Source organism: Salvelinus sp. IW2-2015, linkage group LG19 (assembly GCF_002910315.2).
Source record: "Salvelinus sp. IW2-2015 linkage group LG19, ASM291031v2, whole genome shotgun sequence".
Lineage (NCBI taxonomy): Eukaryota > Metazoa > Chordata > Actinopteri > Salmoniformes > Salmonidae > Salvelinus > Salvelinus sp. IW2-2015.
In genome coordinates, this window is record NC_036859.1 from 8,045,470 (window position 1) to 8,059,592 (window position 14,123).

At 45.6% G+C, this 14,123-nt stretch overlaps 1 protein-coding gene across 1 annotated transcript in view; it reads left to right on the forward strand.

The window, feature by feature from the left end:
- LOC111979745 (rap guanine nucleotide exchange factor 4-like) overlaps window positions 1-13,547 on the forward strand; it is a 49,384-nt gene extending 35,837 nt beyond the window's left edge. The window contains 25 exon segments of the mRNA XM_024010433.2: window positions 4,399-4,520; window positions 4,770-4,953; window positions 5,143-5,152; window positions 5,154-5,205; window positions 5,609-5,631; window positions 5,790-5,850; window positions 5,923-5,999; window positions 6,320-6,466; window positions 7,007-7,187; window positions 7,359-7,437; window positions 8,180-8,330; window positions 8,405-8,493; window positions 9,013-9,037; window positions 9,183-9,261; window positions 9,357-9,503; window positions 10,368-10,465; window positions 10,969-11,094; window positions 11,201-11,277; window positions 11,384-11,485; window positions 11,593-11,683; window positions 11,789-11,839; window positions 11,939-12,026; window positions 12,142-12,206; window positions 12,514-12,568; window positions 12,714-13,547. Coding sequence (XP_023866201.1) covers window positions 4,399-4,520; window positions 4,770-4,953; window positions 5,143-5,152; window positions 5,154-5,205; window positions 5,609-5,631; window positions 5,790-5,850; window positions 5,923-5,999; window positions 6,320-6,466; window positions 7,007-7,187; window positions 7,359-7,437; window positions 8,180-8,330; window positions 8,405-8,493; window positions 9,013-9,037; window positions 9,183-9,261; window positions 9,357-9,503; window positions 10,368-10,465; window positions 10,969-11,094; window positions 11,201-11,277; window positions 11,384-11,485; window positions 11,593-11,683; window positions 11,789-11,839; window positions 11,939-12,026; window positions 12,142-12,206; window positions 12,514-12,568; window positions 12,714-12,841 — 2,308 coding nt within the window. The 3' untranslated portion in view covers window positions 12,842-13,547.
- Window positions 13,548-14,123: the final 576 nt, after the last annotated feature.

Sequence of the window (14,123 nt, forward strand, 5' to 3'; positions counted from 1 at the left end):
GCTTATGAGCATTTCCATGGTTAAAGTAGGGAGAAATAGATGGAAGTGTGTGAGTGTGCTACAATTACTATCATTATATATGAATATATTGACATATTTAATTAGGTAATTACGCTAATTTCCCTATGGTGGACAGAACGTGTTACTACATTACAAATGTTTTCACCACACAAGAATGACAGGAAATGCACATCCTTTTTACCGCATATTGGTGATGTTAGTATTAGAGTTTATAGTCATCGCGATCTTACAAAATCAATTGCTTAAAACCGGTCAATATCTTTGGTTTAGTACAAGTGTTTTTGTCATCCGCGCCAGTCCGTAGTGGGACTTGGAACGTAGCTGTCATTTTCAGACCATTGTGGCTAGAATGAATGGATTTGAGGGTTAAGCTATCATTCAAATGAAAGCCAACCCCTGTCGCTATTTAGAAATCAAAGTGAGGTGGTGATTCGTTGAAATTATCCAGTCAAAAAAAAATAGTTTCCTTTTCAGTATTGGCCATTTACCTAAATAATTTTCTCAAAGGTACTGTGTAAATTGACAAATGGCGATGACAAGCGCAAAACGGTTGTTACCCCAGTTCCATTGACATGGCTTTCGGACAAGATAGATAGATTCTCCATTCACCGAGTGCCAGTGGTGTAAAGTACTTAAGTAAAAATGCTTTCAAATACTACTTAAGTATTTTTGGGGGGGTATTTGTACTTTACTTTACTATTTATATTTTGGGCTACTTTTACTTCACTACATTCCGAAATAAAATAATGTACCTTTTACTCCATACATTTTCCCTGACACCCAAAAGTACTCTGAAAATTGTCCAATTCACACACTTCTCAAGAGCACATCCCTGGTCATCCCTACTGCTTCTGATCTGGCAGACTCACTAAACACAAATGCTTCATTTGTAAATTATGTCTGAGTGTTGGAGTGGCTAGCCGTCAATTAAAAAAAAAAAATAATGTGCCATCTGGTTTGCTTAATATAAGGAATTTGAAATGATTTATACTTTAGCAATTCCATTTACTTTTCATACTTAAGTATTTTACTTGAGTCATTTTTTTTAAGGTATCTTTACTTTTACTCAAGTATGACAACTTAGTACTTTTTACATCCCTGCCAAGTGGACAGGACAGTGGAGTCAGGGAAATCAAAAGGGGGAGGGCATAACCACCTACGTCACCAGCTTCATTAGGAAATGTATAGGCGACGTTGTCCCCACAGTGAAGGTTCGCTTCTTCCCCAATCAAAAATCCCTGGATTAACACTAAGGTTGGCGCTAAACTAAAAGAACAGGGCTACCGCACACAGGGCAGACAACCCTGAGGCTATGGCTGAGGACAGGAACAAGTACAAGCAGTCTCGCTATGACCTCCGCAGAGTCATCAAACGAGCAAAAGGACAATATTGGAATAAGGAAATCATATTACACAGGCATGTGGAATGGGCTACAGTCCATTACGGATTACAAAGGAAGACCCAGCCGTGATCTGCCCAACGATGCCTCTCTACCAGACTAACTCAATGCATTTTATGCACGCTTCGACAATAACAACATGGTGCCGTGCGTGAGGGCCCCCACCGACCCAGAGGACTGGATGATCTCCCAAGGCTGCGGGGCCAGACGTTGTTTACATTACAGTTCCTGGGTGCGGTTCTCAGAGTATGCACATAATAGCTGGCAGGCATATTCACTGTCCTTTTCACCCTCTTCTTGTCCCAGTCTTTAATCCCCATATGAGGAATACCTATGTGAGAGTGCTGTTCATTAAATGCAGCTCGATGTTCAACACCATTGTCCCCTCCAAGCTCGTCAACAAGCGTAGGACACTGGGACTGAACACCTCCTTCTGCAACTGGATCCAATACTTCCTGGTGGACCGACCCCATGTGGTGAGGGTAGGCAACATCACCTCTGCCACACTGACCCTTGATTTGACTGGATAGTATGTGACAATACATATTGCGTCGTCTGTGGATCTGTTGGGGCAGTATGGAAATTAGAGTGGGTCTGGGATGATGATGTTGATGTAGGCCATGACCAGCCTTTCAAAGCATTTCATGGATACAGATGTAAGTGCTATGGGGTGATCACCTGTCAAGAATGACAGGCCAAGATCACCTGTCTGAATGACTATCTTGGTCACAGGGACTATGRTGGTCTTCTTGAAACKTTGTAGGTAGGTATTACCTCCCGGGTCATTAAGAGGTTGAAATGTAATTGAAGACACTTAAGTGCCAGCTGGTACTCATCCTGGTAATCCATCTGGCCCTGCGGCCTTATGAATGTTAATCTGTTTAAAGGTCTTACTCACATCGGCAATGGAGAGTGTGATCACACAGTCACCCGGAACAGCTAGTGCTCTCACGCATGGTTCAGTGTGGCTTGCGCCTTAAGCAAGCATAGAAGCCATTTAGCTTGTCTGGTAGGCTCGCGTCACTGGGCAGCTCACGGTTGGGTTCCCCTTTGTAATCCGTGATAGTTTGTAAGGCCGGCTATATCCAACGAGAGTCAAAGCCAGTGTAGTAGGATTCAATCTTAGTCCTGTATTGTCGCTTTGCCTCTTCGATGGTTCGTCGGAGGGTGTAGCAGGATTTTTTTATAAGCGTCCGGGGTTTGTGTCCCGCTCCTTGAAAGTGTCAACTCTAGCCTTTAGCTCAGTGTGGATGTTGCCTGTAATCCATGGCTTCTAGTTGGAATATGCTTCCATGGCACTTATTAATGAAGCCGGTGACTGATGTGGTAAACTCCTGGACCATATTCCAGTCTGTGCTAGCGAAACAGTCCTGTAGCTTAGCCTCCGCTTCATCGGACCACTCCCGTATTGAGTGCGTCACTGGTACTTTCTGTTTGAGTTTTTGCTTGTAAGCAGTAATCTGGAGGATACGGTTATGGTCAGATTTGYMAAATGGAGGGCAAGGGAGAGCTTTGGAGGCGTCTCAGTGTGTGGAGTAAAATTGATCTAGAGTTTTTTTTCCCGTCACTTGTTGCACAGGTGACATGCTTGTAGAAATTCGGTAAATCGGATTTCAGTTTCCGTGTGTTAAAATCACCGGCCATTAGGAGCGGCGTCTCTGGGTGAGCATTTTCTTGTTTGCTTATGGAGGTAAATGCATACACAACTCCGGCGAACAGAACCTCGAGACTTCTTTAATATTAGAGATTGCGCACCAGCTGTTAATAAAGAGAGACACACTACCCTCCTTACGCTTATCCGACACTGCCATTCTGTCCTGCCGATGCATCGAAAAACGAGCTAGTTATATATTATGCATGTCCTTGTTAAGCCAAGTTTCTGAGAAACATAGGGTATTACAGTTCTTCAGGTCCCGTTGATAGGATAGTCTCGAACGGAGCTTGTCCAGTTTGTTCTCCAGTGATTTTATATATTCGCCAATAGAACAGAGGGTAGAGGCGGTTTATTTACTCGTCGCCGCAGTTTCATCAGGGTGCCTGTACGTCGGCCTCTATATCGCCGTCTCTCTTCCGAGTGTCGAGCATTAGGGCCTCGTCCAGGGTGAGCACTATGTCCTGCGCCGACGACCCGTTGAAGTAGACATCTTCATCCAAATCAAGTTTAGTGATCGCCGTTCCGATGTCTTTTCGGTCATAGAAAACGATAGCGCAAACAATATGTAGAAAAAAGTTAGTCCTTCCAGCGCCATTCTGATACTAGTCGAAACGTGGCGCTGCGCTTCGCATATATTATGACAACATTTTGTGCCTTTGTTGTTCGTTTTGGTGTTCGGCTGTTTTTTTTCTCTCCAATTGTTCGCTCGCACATAAAAAATACACGAGGCAAGTTGAAGTTTGGTAGCTGAAGTCTAAGCCTCTTCGTTGGGGATTGGTCAACTGTAGGGGTGGGAACTATGAATGGGATTTTTCAATTAAGTGTTTGTTGGCGTCAGCTGCTTGGCTGGCTAGCTAGACTAGCAGCATAGGCTTACTCGTGCAGAGAAAGCAAGCAAGCCAACCAACTGAACTAAAGACCTGTACCACTTTTTAATCAAACAGCATAATAAGCTTTCCATTGGCAAAACCGAAGTCAAAGTTTGGTAGCAAGGCCCAGCTAGCTAGCTAGCTAGCTAGCTATTGTTAACATACAGGGAGTATGCGAGCACAGTCGTGTGCTTACGCCTTGCCGAGGTCTGCTAGGAGCAAACAGAACCTAGTCTGCAGTTGCCCTCCCCCCGGTGTTGGCAAAAAGCGGATGTCTCTGGTTTTCAGGGATACAGTATTTTCGACCAAACTTACATTTCCCCTAAAGAAAAAATAAAGCAAACACCATCTACGTTAGGTTAGCAGTGGTTTTAAGTGCTTGTGCACATACATACAATACAGTATGCATGCTTGTGTTACTTTATTGTCACGCTGTGTGTGTGTTTGTCTTGCAGGCAGTGTTGCGTAGGTACAGAGCTGGTAGACTGGCTGGTGCAACAGAGTACCTGTGTACACACTCGCTCTCATGCTGTAGGGATGTGGCAGGCTCTGCTGGAGGAGGGAGTACTGAACCACGGTGAGACTACACTGCCCTCTGCTGGACACAACACTTTCAAAGTTCTTTAACCATTTCATCACATATAGGGAGAATCTCAATTGCATTTCCTCACATCCTTTCTTCTCGACCTCCTTCTCAAAACCCATTGGATGAAAAGGTTAGAGTTCCCTCCCCTTGGACCTTTTCCAGCTCTCCCACTATGTTTGGTCAGTGATTTACTGACCGTGTGTGTGTATGTGTGTGTGTGTGTGTGCCTCCTTCCCCCAGTGGACCAAGAGCTGGGTTTCCAGGACAAGTACCTGTTTTACCGTTTCCTTGACGACGAGGAGGAGGACACCCCGTTGCCTAGCGAGGAGGAGAAGAGAGAGAGTGAGGAAGAGCTTCCTGAGACCATCCTCTTCCTTGCCCAGATAGGACCTGACGCCCTGCTGCGCATGATCCTCCGCAAACCGTCAGTACCACACAGACACACACACAGACACACACACACATAACACCACACACACACACACACACACACACACACACAACACCACACACACACACACACACACACACACAACACTTTAAACATGCGTTTGATCTAATAAATAGAATTTGGAAATGTATGTAAATCTCCTGTCTCTCTGTGTCTCTCTAGTCCTGGTCAGGAGGACAGGTGATGATTTGGAGATCATCTATGATGAGACTTGCTTCACATCAGGCTATCCCACTCTTCCACACTGTGAGTCTTATCCACCTCTCCAACTGTGAGTCTTTCCCACCTCTCCAAACTTGTGAGCTCTTATCCCACCTCTCCAACACTGTGATCCTTATCCACCTCTCCAACACTGTGAGTCTTTCCCACCTCTCAACACTGTGAGTCTTATCCCACCTCTCCCACACTGTGAGTCTTATCCACTCTCAACACTGTGAGTCTTTCCACCTCTCCAACACTGAGTCTTACCCACTCTCCAACACTGTGAGTCTTATCCACCTCTCCAACATGTGAGTCCTATCCCACCTTCCACACACTGTGAGTCCTATCCCACCTCTCCAAACACTGTGAGTCTTATCCACCTCTCCCACACTGTGAGTCTTATTTCCCACCTCTCCAACACTGTGAGTCTTATCCCACCTCTCCAACACTGTGAGTCTTATCCCACCTCTCCAACACTGTGAGTCTTATCCCACCTCTCCAACACTGTGAGTCTAGACTCTTTTCATTTCGGCAAAGCCATGTTGCTCCGACGAGCTCATAGTAGAAGTCCCAAATGCTAAAATGAACTGTCTTTATCTCGTTTGCAGGTGAAGAGGGAGCTGGCCAGTGTTCTGATATTTGAGTCCCACGCCAAAGCAGGAACCGTGTGTAAGTCCTGCTCTCACGTCCGTTCTGTGTGTGTTTTAGGGACACGCGTTAAGTTGTCTCTTCTCCTTCCAGTGTTTAACCAGGGTGAGGAGGGCACATCCTGGTACATCATCCAAAAGGGCTCTGTCAATGTGGTCATCTACGGCAAGGTAGGACTTGTGTGTTCATTTATCTTTGTCTATGGAAATATTTTCACTACACCGGATGATACTTACAAAACGGGTTCTGACCAACAGTAATGCTGCTACATACAACAGCTGCCTTGTATACCCCTGGGGAGACCTGTGTCACAGTTTTGGAAACTCTGACTTTGCTCATCATAAGTCGTCACAGTGAATGACTAGTTTAAGGGTCTCAGATCACACACACACACACACACACAGTTCGATTGGTCAGAATATTCATTCATGCGAGCACTTCTCCAGCTGTCTGAATCGTCTGTTTTTTAACCGTGTGTGTTTCTCACCAGGGTGTGGTGTGTACCCTGCACGAGGGAGATGACTTTGGGAAGCTGGCGCTGGTGACGGACTCTGCTCGAGCTGCCTCCATCGTCCTCAGAGAAGACAACTGCCACTTCCTCCGAGTGGACAAGGAAGACTTCAACAGGATACTCAGGGTAGAGTTTTTATACCGTACCAAATATTTGTTTTATCAACTAACCCAAGACAGACCACAGCCTGTCGTTTCCAATGGGAGCACATTCGTCAGAGTGGGCAGAACAAGAGAGGAGGTGGGCAGAGCCAAGCACGAGCTAGCGAGACCCTAATGGCGTGTTCTATGTGTTTTGCATATTACCATTAGGAATAACTAAATGCCCTTGCACTCCTTCTAAACAACTAAATGTTTTGAGACTTTGGCAAAGGGTGAAGTCTACAAAACCTAGTCCACTCTGTTTGCAGTTTTGGGAACAGGAAACTGTTGAGATCAAATGTTTCATTGATGAGAAAATGAGTCGAATGTCGGCCAAAATCCATCTAGCGCCTTCTTCTCCCACTACCGGCCACCGGGCTTCCCCTCATGACCATATTTGGAGGTGGGTGGAAATGCCAACTGGATGCTTCGGGTTTATACGTCCGGTGAAACATCTGTCTCGTTGTTCTGTGAGTGTACTGTTGCTACAGTGTGCAATAGTGTACCATACTGTCATTGACTTCAGGACGTGGAGGCGAATACAGTGCGCCTGAAGGAGCATGAGCAGGCTGTGCTGGTCCTGGAGAAGAGTCCCAGAGCCTCTACTCTGGGAAACATCAAGTACACTGTGATGTCTGGAACCCCTGAGAAGATCCTAGACCACTTCCTGGAGACCATGAGGATGGACACACACCACGCTGACCCAGGTACACACACACACACACACACACCTAGCTTCCACACAGCCAGGTAGAGATACACTGTGAGTTGCCAGGGTTGAGGGACCGGTACAGGACTGGATGATGGGTTGGTGGAGATGAATGAATATCTGTTTTCTAATTTAATTCTCTTTATCTCTCCCCCCCCCCTCCTCTCAGATCCTGCGGTAGATGACTTTGTYCTCATGCACTGTGTCTTCATGCCTAACAGCCAGTTCTGCCAACTGCTCATGGCACAATATCCTTTTTCTCCTTCCAACTCTCTTTCGCTTTCACTCCGTTCTTCTCTCTCCTCTTGTTTTCTCCTTCTCTCCCGTKTCTCTTCTTGGCATATTCAGTAGGCTACATATAGGTTACAGTAATGTTATACATTGCCCTTTTGTCTTGGGGCTCCCGAGTGGCGCGGCGGTCTAAGGCGCTGCATCTCAGTGCTTGAGGCGTCACTACAGACACCCTGGTTCGAATCCAGGCTGTATCACAACCGGCTGTGATTGGGAGTGCCATTGGGCGGCGCACAATTGGCCCAGCGTCGTCCTGGTTTGGCTGGTGGAGTTAGTTATTGTAAATAAGAATTTGTTCTTAACTGACTTGCCTAGTTAAATAAAGGTTAAATAAACATTTTCAAAAAATGTAAATGCCTTTGAACRAAGTATGGTAGTAGGTGCCAGGTGCAACGGTTTGTGTCAAGAACTGCAACGCTGCTGGGTTTTTCACACTCAACAGTTTCCTGTCTGTATCAAGAATGGTCCACCACCCAAAGGACATCCAGCCAACTTGACACAACTGTGGCAAGCATTGAAGTCAACAGGGCTAGCATCCCTGTGGAACGCTTTCGAGCACCTTGTAGACTTCATGCCCCTGAAGAATTGAGGCTATTCTGAGGGCAAAGGGAGGGGGGGTGCAACTCAATATTATGAAGGTGTTTCTAATGTTTGGGTACACTCAGTGTAGTTGTGTTATATCTTTAACCCTGTGTGTACCTACCATGCGGTGGCTCCCCCGGGTTCGGAGCAGGAGAGGTTGGAGTACGCTGTTACCTCTAAAAGACGAGTCCTCAATCTGGCCCTCCGCTGGGCTGCAGTACACACACACCATCTACAGGAGGAGCAAGCAGCACTCACATTCCTGGAGGTACACACACACACACCCACACACCCACACACACACACCTGACAAGTTGTCTAAGCGTGTGTTTCTCTCTGTAGGAGCTGTATGGGAGTGTGTCCAATGACTCACGGATCCTCAGAGCTCTGAAAGACTTTGTACCCGACTTGGAGAAGGTCGTCAAACTACAGTATGTAAACCCTGACCTCTAACCCCCCACCGTGACCTTYAACCCCAAACCTTGGTTGTTTAGCAACAAAACCGAAGCRTGCGTAACTATGGGGCAAAACAGACGGGGTTGKCTTAGATTGTTGACAACATGTAAACTATRTTTAGTCTCTAAATGTTTATTGAAAACATAAATACATTTGCACGTGTTATCTCAAATACATTGTTACAGTTGTTGGTTAGCTAGCTAGTGAATTTTAGCCATATTAGCATTGACATGACATCAGTCAAAACACTTCAAAACAAGACATGGTAGCAAGAACAAGATGAAACAAACTGAAACGAGTCACTCACGATTCCTCATGTGGCAGCTTCTTGTMATTKTTGCCAGYTACAGTATCTGGCCATCCAGAAGCACGACAACACACAGATTCCTGCCCCATTGAAGCGTGCGCTTCGTTTTTGTGACGTCAACTAACCCATCCATATCAAGACAATGCATTAATACATACACGTCTGTTCTCTTGTTTCTGTTCTTCAGTTCAGAAGAGGCCAAATTGAAAAAGGTACACACAGACTATGTTTGCTGGTGGTGCTGGTGGTGNGGTGGTGGTGGTGGTGGTGGTGTGTGTGTGTGTGTGTGTGTGTGTGTGTGTGTGTGTGTGTGTGTGTCTGTAAAAGTGTTGTTTTTATCTCTGTGGCCTGTTTCAGCAGAAGGTCCTTCTTAGAGAGTTCAGCAACGGAGACGAGAGACTAGCGAAGAAACAACCCATCAGGAACTGTGACGAAAGTGAGTGTGTGTTTGTGTAAAATAATGTGTCTTTCTGCACTTTTTTATTAAAAACATGTTAAAACGTGTGTGTGTGTGTGTGTGTGTGTGTGTAGTCCTATTGAAGGTGTACTGCAGTGACCATACCTATACCACCATCCGGGTTGCCGTGGCAGCCACAGGGAGAGAGGTGACCAGTGCTGTGGCTGACAAACTGGCCTCAAACGATGACCTGCTATTGGTCCACCTCAGCTCCGCAGGCGGTGAGGAGCCAATCACATCTAACTTCATTCATAGTGAACAAAAAATATAAATGCAGCAATTTCAGCGATTTTACCGAGTTACAGTTCATATAAGGAAATCAGTCAATTGAAATAAATTAATTGGGCCCTAATCTATGGATTTCACATGACTGGGCATGGGTGCAGCCATGGGTGGGCCTGGGAGGGCATAGGCCCACCCACTGGGGAGCCAGGCCTAGCCAATCAGAAGAAAAAAATCCCCACAAAGGGCTTTATTACAGACAGAAATTCTCAGACCATTCCACAAGTGAAGAAGCCGGATGTGGAGGTCCTGGGCTGGCGTGGTTACACGTAGTCTGCGGTTGTGAGGCAGGTTGGACGTACTGCCAAATTCTCTAAAACGATGTTGGAGGCAGCTTACGGTAGAGAAATTAACATTAMATTTTCTGGCAACAGCTCTGGTGGACATTCCTACAGTCCACATGCCAATTGCACGCTCCCTGAAAACTTGAGACATCTGTGGCATTGTGTTGTGTGACAAAACGACACATTTTAGAGTGGCCTGTTGCTGTCCACAGCTCAAGGTGCACCTGTGTAATGATCATGCTGTTTAATCAGTTTYTTGATATGCCTCATCTGTCYGGTTTATTGATTATCCTGGYAAAGTAGAAATGCTCACTAACTGGGATGTAAACACATTAGTGCACARCATTTGAGRGAAATGTGTTTTTGTGTCTGTGGAACATTTCTGGGATCATTGATTTAAGCTCATGAAACATGGGACCAACACTTTACATGTTGCGTTTAATATTTCTGTTCAGTGTACATATAATTTATTACTGTCATTTTATATTCCAACGTTTGTGTGTGTGTTCTCCTGTACAGAGAAGCAGATGCTGAGGCCCAATGATGTGTCCGTATTCTCCACTCTGAGCACCAACGGGCGTATGTTCGCCTGTCCCAGGGACCAGCTGAATGCTCTGGTGAGAGAGAATGGGGACTAGAAATATGGCAATATGTTGTCTTTGAGCCACAACCACACTGTACATCAGGGAGCATCAACTAGATTCATAAACTAAAAAAAAAAAAAAAAAATTGAGCGGATGGTCACTTGGCCAGAACATAATTACAAATAATTTGTAGACTGCAAATTGACCGCAAGAAGCCCAAACAGATATAATATTTGACTAAAACATAATAATTTCAATCCTTGCTTACATTTGTATACGATCACATATACAGTACCTCTCCATTATGCATGGGAATACTTTGGAACAGGTTTCCAAAATGAACATCACTTGGAGCTGATTTGCTGGTGTTTTTAAACAGTATTTTATGTCCAACAATAAATAATTTACTCAGAAAACTTGAGGGGGCAAATAAAGTCACCTACGTGCCAAATTCGGGCCTGCGGGCCACCAGTTGGGGAACCCTGCTAAACATCATAGTGTYGTGTAGACAATAACCTAATGTGTGTGTGTGTCAGACCCCTCTCCCAGACCAGGAGGGGCCCTCAGCGGGGTCCATGTCCAGTTTTGAGCTGATGAGTTCTAAAGACCTGGCCTACCAGATGACCCTGTACGACTGGGAACTCTTCAGCTGCGTGCACGAGGTAGACACACACACACACCCTTTCTGAGATGAGAGAACCAACCTGCTCTATTTCTTTCTGTACACCTGAACCCTATAATATGTGTCCCGTCTCCTCCCTGCTGCAGCATGAGCTGTTGTACCACACCTTTGGCCGTCAGAGCTTCAGGAGAACCACCGCCAACCTGGACCTCTTCTTACGCAGGTCTGATTTCGAAGTAACTTCTATGACATTTTTTTTTCTAGGCAGGTTGTTGGTACATGTTACAGTGCGTTATTTGACCCGCGTGGGATTGTGTGGTCGTGGTCAGGTTCAACCAGGTGCAGCTGTGGGTTGTGACCGAGGTGTGTCTGTGTGGTCAGCTCAGCAAACGGGTTCAGCTGCTCAAGAAGTTCATCAAGATCGCTGCTCAGTGAGTGTTGCGCACGCAAACAATCAAGCGCTCGTTCTGTAGACGCGCTTCATAGAGGAAACGCTGCTTCAGTCTCTCACTGAAATTGTCGATGTTGCTTTCACCAGCTGCCGGGAGTTTAAGAATCTGAACTCGTTCTTTGCCATCATCATGGGTATGAGCAACCCTGCAGTCAGCCGACTCGCCCAGACCTGGGAGGTGAACCATGACTACTACTATAGTGTTAAACTACTGCCAAATTACAGCTTCTCTATTCGTCCACTAAAAACGAAAGCCCTTAAACCTTTCTCTTTCTGTTGGCAGAAACTCCCCAGCAAGTTCAAGAAGTTCTACGCTGAATTTGAAAGCATGATGGTGAGTTGCTCTTCAAAGACCAATTTCCATTTGACCYCTAAGTGGACAATAAAGTTATTGACCTTTTGAACCGTGATGTGTGTGTGTGTGTGTTAACAGGACCCATCCAGGAACCACCGGGCCTACCGGCTGACCGTCACCAAAATCGAGCCGCCAATCATCCCCTTCATGCCCCTCCTCCTCAAAGGTAAGCCCCGGTTACGATCGGTAGGCCAGCCACGGGAAACCGTTTTCAAACGAAAATCGAGGTGAGAAAGTTAACTCCTCTGTTTCAAACGGTGCTTTTTCTGTTCTCTTCCTAGACATGACTTTCAGTCACGAGGGCAACAAGACATTCATAGACAACATGGTCAACTTTGAGAAGATGGTGAGTATACACAGGTGTTCATAAGATGCTCATAAACTGTTCATGCCACCTATATGTATGTTGTAGTATCCACAACCTTCATAGAACATTAATACAACTTATATATGACATGTGACCACTGGTTTACCCCCCCCCCCAGTGGTAATGTGGGGGCCCAACCCAAAAAACAAGCATATGAACTCGTTATAAACCTTGGAAAAATTGTCTAGAATAGCATGAGATTAGTTATAAAACTGAACATTTTATGTAGTGGCGTAACATTGGTTACGCCACTACATGTAACACTGCTTGTTGTTGTGTTTTCCAGCGGATGATTGCAAACACCATCCGGGCAGTGAGACACTGCAGGAGTCAGCCGTTCAGTAAGTCTCTGACCTATCACTAACAAGTGATCCTTTCAACTGGACCCATAACGATAGGCATTAATAATACGTCTGTCTCTCTGTCTCTCTCTCTGTCTCTCTCTCTGTCTTTCTCTGTCTGTCTCTCTGTCTGTCTCTCTCTCAGACCCTGAGGTGTGTCAGCCCAATAAGAACCATGCGGAGGTGAGGGGTTACGTCAGAAAGCTGTGTGTGATTGACAACCAGCGGACCCTGACAACGCTCTCCTATAGGCTAGAGCCCCGCAGGACCTGAGCCCGCCCACCATCACGGTAGTTACATGTGTGACATCATACAGAACCCTCAAGCCTCTGCGAGAGATCACAGGTAACCTTCATCACTGTGACATGACATGGCTTCATCGGGCCTCTATGACTTCATCTGGAAAACTCAGACCTCTGACATCACATGGAATTCTTAGCCCTCTATGACATCACACAGAACCATCAGTCTATGCGACATCACATAGAAGAGCGATGATTAAAGATCCGAGACTCTCGTTAAGTGTAAGGTTACTGTACATGTAGATAGAAAACTGCAAGTACTTAAAGTGACTGAAAAAAAATCTGATTTTAAAAATTAAAAACTATAGATTGTAGGTCTTTTTAGTGATTATCAGTATCCCTTACTATAAGCAGATGTAAAAAATATGAAGAAAGTATATTGTACCAGTTTCACAAATACCAAGACATTTTACGTAGTGTTATAGAGATGCAAAACCCCTAGCATTGTTAAGCACCGCTCTGAAATCTTTCCTCAAATTCTTGTGTTAACGCACAACTCATGTAGCATATTGTTATTTCTGTTTAATCAGTCATCCTTCTCAGTTGTGTTCTCGTCATGTACTTTTGTATATGTAGATACAGTATATTTGACTTGTGTCTCTTGTTTTACCTCAGGACCTCATTATGATGTCAGTGTGTCGAGTGTCTAGTCTGTCTGATCTTTCAATAAAAAATGATGGTGGTTATTGCTGATTTGGTCACTCTTTTTGTCCGTGAAAGTGATGTCACCCTCTCTGTCCCCAGTTGATGATGTCGTTCCTGGTTGGCCGTGTCACCATGGTCATTCCAGACTGGTGATGTGACTGTCCCCCTCATTCCTGGTGTATGTGGTGGGAGTGTGTTTTTAGTTGCTGAGTGAGTAAGAGACAGGGTTGGTTGTCAGTGTCTGACGTGTGTGTGTGTGTGTGTGTCTGACCCGTGAGTGTGTGTCTGACCCGTGAGTGTGTGTCTGACCCGTGTGTGTGTGTCTGACCCATGTGTGTGTTTTGTATAGAAGCAATGATCCCATGCATCCCCTGGATGCCAGCAGCCTTATTTGACCTGACAGCAAGAGGTCACACACAGAACATCCACCCCATACATACACTGGGAAAGAAGAGAACAGGCAGGCGAGCAGAATGTGATTAACGCATACACACACACACACACACACACACTCTAATCTCTCGCTCTCTTTCTCGATCCAAGTGTGTGTGTTCTGTAATCTCACCACAGGGTGGCGCCTCAGCACCTGGCCTGACTGAGGGAGTGAA